This window comes from Esox lucius, chromosome 24 (genome assembly GCF_011004845.1).
Source record: "Esox lucius isolate fEsoLuc1 chromosome 24, fEsoLuc1.pri, whole genome shotgun sequence".
Lineage (NCBI taxonomy): Eukaryota > Metazoa > Chordata > Actinopteri > Esociformes > Esocidae > Esox > Esox lucius.
The window spans coordinates 9,854,754-9,860,026 of record NC_047592.1 but is presented as its reverse complement, the minus strand read 5'-3'; the positions used below and the strand labels follow the sequence as shown (position 1 = coordinate 9,860,026).

The window sequence follows — 5,273 nt, the reverse complement described above, 5'->3', positions numbered from 1 at the left end:
TGTTGCACTGTTGTGTAGTTTGTGTTAGATATTTTGGAAAACTCCTGATGATTTTAAATGTATTCTGCTAAAATGCTACACATGTTTGGCATATACATATCAGTGACACACACAGGCGCTTACAAGTCAATACAAAATATGGACATACACTTCCCAACAGATTAAAACTGCTGTCCTGTTGTGGCACAATATCAACAATATGTAAAAGTTCTAGAGTGAGAGAGATTTAACAATCATTTCTAAACAAACCCTATTGGGTTTTACTCGCATAAAAAAGTACCTTTTTTCTTTTTACACAAACTCGTGATGAACATACCTGTTATAAGTAAAGCAGAGTGCCTAAATACATAGGTTTTAGAGCCACAACTACCATTGTAATTTTCTGCTCAGTGTCTTCAACTGAAATAATGTAATGACTGTGTGAAGTCATATGTAGTATCGTGCTATGTATAAATGCAGCCGCGTAGACACACATTTTGTCTGTAATAATAACCAACACAAGGTTGTTTTGGTGTCCTGCGAAAAGCTCCAGACCATGATATATGACAGGCAAACGATCTTCTCTTATCGGATGATTCACATGTCCTCGAGTCCAGTAGTTGGTGAGGTGCACATTTAGTCAAATGTGCTTATCGTGGGATAATGAATGAAAAGTTGGTGATGCCTCTAAGACTGTCACAGATTACATCACAATTTTAAACAAATGTTAATATCACTCAACTAACCTAAAAGACAGCCATCCTACAAAGCGTGGAAAAATGAAACAGTTTCAGTTTCAGAATTAGACGGACAGAGCTTGATGGTCCATCAACAATTGTACATTCAAAAACAAAGTTTCTGAGACTTGGACAGAAAGTAAGAAATAAAGATTAAACATAGTAATTTAAATTGAGATTTCAAACATAATCTACTGTACTGATGACAGAAATTTGGTTTGGGAATTTAGATGATCTCATTGTTTATTTGTTTAAATAAGCTTGCTGCTGACCTATGTGTATTTTCAATAAAAGTAATGGGTTATATTTGTATTCTATTATAACACCACGCCGATCCTAGTAGGCTAATGATAACTTGTCCAAAATACAAATAAACTCATCGTATGGAAATGACCCACTATAAATCTCTACGACTCACGTGACCATTACCTAACCTGGTTTAACGATAAAGAGTTAAACCAAAATATGAATTGGCAATGAACTTCAATAAAGGTCAGTGGACCTATTGACCAATATGGCCTAACATTAACATTCAATAAATATTTAGAGTAGATTTTTTTTTACTAAATTGGGTTAATGGGCAATCGGGAAAGTTTTGGGGAAAGTGATTTTTAACTACCAAGTTTAGAGTATAATGTGGAATTGGACAGAATATAATTTTTTTTAAGAATGTGCATGGATATGCAAAAATACATTTCATAATTATATTAACAATAATAATAATGATAATACTAATAACTGGATACACAAGCGTAACACAACATATTTCGCATTTCAATGCTAGACTAAAACTGTTAAAGTAGAAATTAATGCATATGTACACACAAAGTACTCAAACCAAATACTCAAACCAACTTCATATATACAACTTGTTTAAATTTCAGTCCCATTAAGACGTTGTAGCCTATTTTGCACGCATGCATTCTGTTTATTTATTTGATTATAGGATCACATTAATCAACTTGAATTTAATTTTTTATAAATGAAGGCTATTGGCCTATGCTATCATTCGGTAATTGGGCATAACTTCTTGGGGCCTGCAAAAATAGCGAAATTATTATTTTTAAAGTACTATATCGATACACATATAGGACACTAAAGTTACTTTAAGTAAAGCCATCAAGAAGCCTAAAACATGTTGACTGAACCTAATAGACTACAACGTAGTCTTACAATAAAAACAAACTAAGCCCAGATCGTTTGCTTCCATTTGCTGCTAAATAAATAAGTATTATTAATTGTTATTATTAATGACAGATAATGCGTTATTTCGTAACATTTCGAAATCATATCCCTATACGTTCTAATCCCTTTTAGAAAATGAGTTTAATTTTATAAAAACCAAGTAAGTTACAGCCTATAACAGAATATAATTGTGAAATGCAAACCTACTGCTATTATGTCAACTGCAGGTGCCCATTCTCCTAACAGTTGAATAATCATTTCATGAGGCACAATAAAGTGCGTGCAAATACAAAAGTAGCCAATAGGAGGTACTGTGTCATTCTCCAAGAAGCCATCTCTTCCACCGTATATCCTAGCTGGGGGACACAGTCGTCTCTGCTTCGATTTGCTTTCTAATTGACCTAAATAAAGCATCTGAGAAACAGGGTCCCTCCAACCCCTCGAGGCAACAGACTATCACCCAGCGTAGAAAGGAACTCAATGCGAGTATTCCTCTTTGACTAATCTTGCCCGCTGCCCTACTGTCCAATCGCAAGAAAGACGCAATTTATGTGCTGCGCGTGGATCTCGCGCCGTGGAATGTACAGTAGGCTGAGATACTGAGCCATATATCTACGAATTCTCTCACGGTCTCGCGCTGTCTCGAGCTCTGATGGATAGCTCGACGGACTTCGAGAGAAACACAAGGCGTAACTGAGCGAAAGAAAAAAGGCACCCAGTAATGTCTGAACATTGGACGTAAATATTTAAAAGTGAAAGATTTATCTGAGACTAGGTGGTTTAAAAACGACCATAAACATGCTTGATAAGGTACCCGAAACCCAACGTAATGATCCAGCGTCAAGAAGCTCATCATTTTCCATTGAGAATTTACTTCGTTCTACAACCAGGACTACAGACAGGCGGTCTAAGACTGAAGATGAGGGGGGCTGTAAGGAAACGGGTCTGTCATACAACCAAGTCGCTGTCATTGAGAGTCGCTGCAGCCAAGTGGAGCGTCAAGTGTCGTACTTTAGATTAAACGCCCAACGCCTCGCTGAAGCCGGTTGCATTTCGGACTGGTGTGGGACATCGCCCAACAAAGCTTGGGGCGATTTACACAGTAAGTGTCACTTTTGTTAATTGCCGCTTATGTTTGCCTGTACGGAAGCAAAATAGCCTATAACCACGCCCAAACGTAGTACGTTTATTAACTAATAGCTTAAACTCTTCTTAGGCTGATCCGCTCAAAGAGGAGCATGCGAGGATAGCCTACGTGTTTCCTTAGATCTTGACGACGAAAACAACGTAAAGAGATTGACAATGTTTGGAGGTTGCTGCGTTCAGTTATAGACAATAAAATATGTATTTTTCAATTACAATACACTGTACATCGTGACGTGGCAATAAAAATAAAACATTGTGCTGCATTGTTTTTCATGCATAGCCCACAACAAGCCATAATAACAAGACTTATTCTCTTCTACCCGGTGCGTAAAACGTCTCCAAGCAGTTCCTCTTTACATGGGTAGTGCACCGTATCAATACGTAACACTAACGACTCTAACTCGTCAAGAAGGATTATCTTGCTTATCATGCAGTTGGAAAAGGTTATACTTACGGTGTTTTATTACAAGTTTCCATGTAAGCTTATTTCCTATTTGTTCAGTGCGATGTAGCTACAGAATGGCTGCCTGTTGTCTACCATCAAATACAGCGATCGCTTAGACTTATGATTGGTAGAATGAGAGTTGATATCACGCTTGAGAGAGAAAAGGTCGCCTACTTATTGATCCGTATTGGCCTGTGAGTAATATGTAGCAGAAACAGTTTACCAAAGGCGTCTCGACACTTCTCATTCATTTCAGGTCCGCAGTGCCACTCCAGAAACTCTGATGACACCGGATACTCCCTACCAACCAGCGACCGGGATTCTCCCGCTCTACCGGAGCGGGTGGAAGACAACGAACCCGACGAGAGGGCAGAGGGCAGTCTGACAGATGACAAAGATGACGAAACAGGGTCTCTTTGTTTCGCGCGAGACGACGGTGAGACACCTGATTCGAAAGGCGCTCGCAAGAAGAAGACTCGTACGGTGTTCAGTCGGAGTCAAGTTTTTCAACTGGAGTCCACCTTCGACATAAAACGTTATCTGAGCAGCACTGAGCGGGCGGGACTGGCCGCTTCTTTACAACTAACCGAAACGCAGGTAAAAATTTGGTTCCAGAACCGAAGGAACAAGTGGAAGAGGCAGCTAGCTGCCGATATGGAAGCCACTAGCATCTCCTATTCCACCCAAAGGATTGTCAGGGTTCCGATTCTTTACCACGAGAGTGCAGCACCTGGGACACTGAGCGGCAACCTGGCACAGGTGTCCCCGCCTTTAGTGGGCTTCACGAGTACTGTTAATCATCCCCTCTCCCAGTTCACTCACCCCATAGCTTTCATAAGATCACAAATGACAGGAATTGTGTGACCGTCTGTTATACTGAACTGTCAATTTGCGTATTGGACAAGGTATATTTCCCTTTAAGATTTTATTGCTGATGGTGACTATAGCAAATCATTAATATTAAAGCCACATAAGGCAACAACACTTTTGAAGCCTAGAGGCTTCAAACTCTTTATTTTAATTGCGAGTTGCAATTGCCAAGTACTTTCTTGATTAGTGTACAAAAATGTAATAAATGAATCCCTCAAGCTAGACCACTTACTAAATGTAGGGATTTTAACATAAGCACACACTATTCGATTTATATAAATATTTTGATGAATAAACTATTGTCAAATATTCTACCAGTATCTAATGTGTTTGTTTTCTTTTAAATGGCAAAACTTGGCACCTGTAGACATTTTTATGAGCGTAGCATGGGGATACAGGGACTGTATTATTTCTTATTGAAAGTGGGTTTCGTATGACATTTTGTACATGAGTTGTCCGATCAATGTAAATAAAATTGAGTCCATACTATGTTTCTTTATTACTGTTTTAACGAAAAGGCCTTCTTTGTGTTTTCATAATTAGCACAATATTTTATTATGTTAATAGCCAGTCTCCGGAAGGCGCTGTCTCACTAGGGGCATTGTCCTACCACAGCCGTGAATAAACAGAAAGTCTCATCCAACCCGTGCATTATCCAAAATTACGCATTTACCTTTTTGCAAAGCTGCACCTACTGCGTATGCTGCACCTGAACATATAGGGCTGATTTGGTAGACCACAAAAAATGTTTCATGGAAAAAGAAGGAAAACACATAATTTCTGCATTACTTAACTATGTTTTTCAACTGACATTGAAGTTGCTTTATAGATATTAAAAAAGCACTTCTGGGCCCGAATACATGCATCAAATGTTTTTATGACCTCACTCAGAACCACGGCATGGCCTATTA

At 38.7% G+C, this 5,273-nt stretch overlaps 1 protein-coding gene across 1 annotated transcript; it reads left to right on the top strand.

Annotated features, from left to right (window-relative positions):
- Positions 1-2,258: 2,258 nt before the first annotated feature.
- LOC105020661 (homeobox protein HMX1) lies at positions 2,259-4,846 on the top strand. Its single transcript, XM_010887858.3, has 2 exons — positions 2,259-3,003; positions 3,749-4,846. The coding sequence occupies exons 1-2, from the start codon at positions 2,700-2,702 to the stop codon at positions 4,354-4,356; spliced, it is 912 nt and encodes a 303-aa protein (XP_010886160.1). The 5' UTR covers positions 2,259-2,699; the 3' UTR covers positions 4,357-4,846.
- The last annotated feature ends 427 nt before the right edge of the window (positions 4,847-5,273 follow it).

Excerpts from the sequence above, each read along its gene's own strand:
- LOC105020661 (XM_010887858.3), top strand. The coding sequence starts at position 2,700 with ATGCTTGATAAGGTACCCGAAACCCAACGTAATGATCCAGCGTCAAGA. Across the intron at positions 3,004-3,748 it reads AGCTTGGGGCGATTTACACA|GTCCGCAGTGCCACTCCAGA; the intron begins GTAAGTGTCACT and ends CATTCATTTCAG.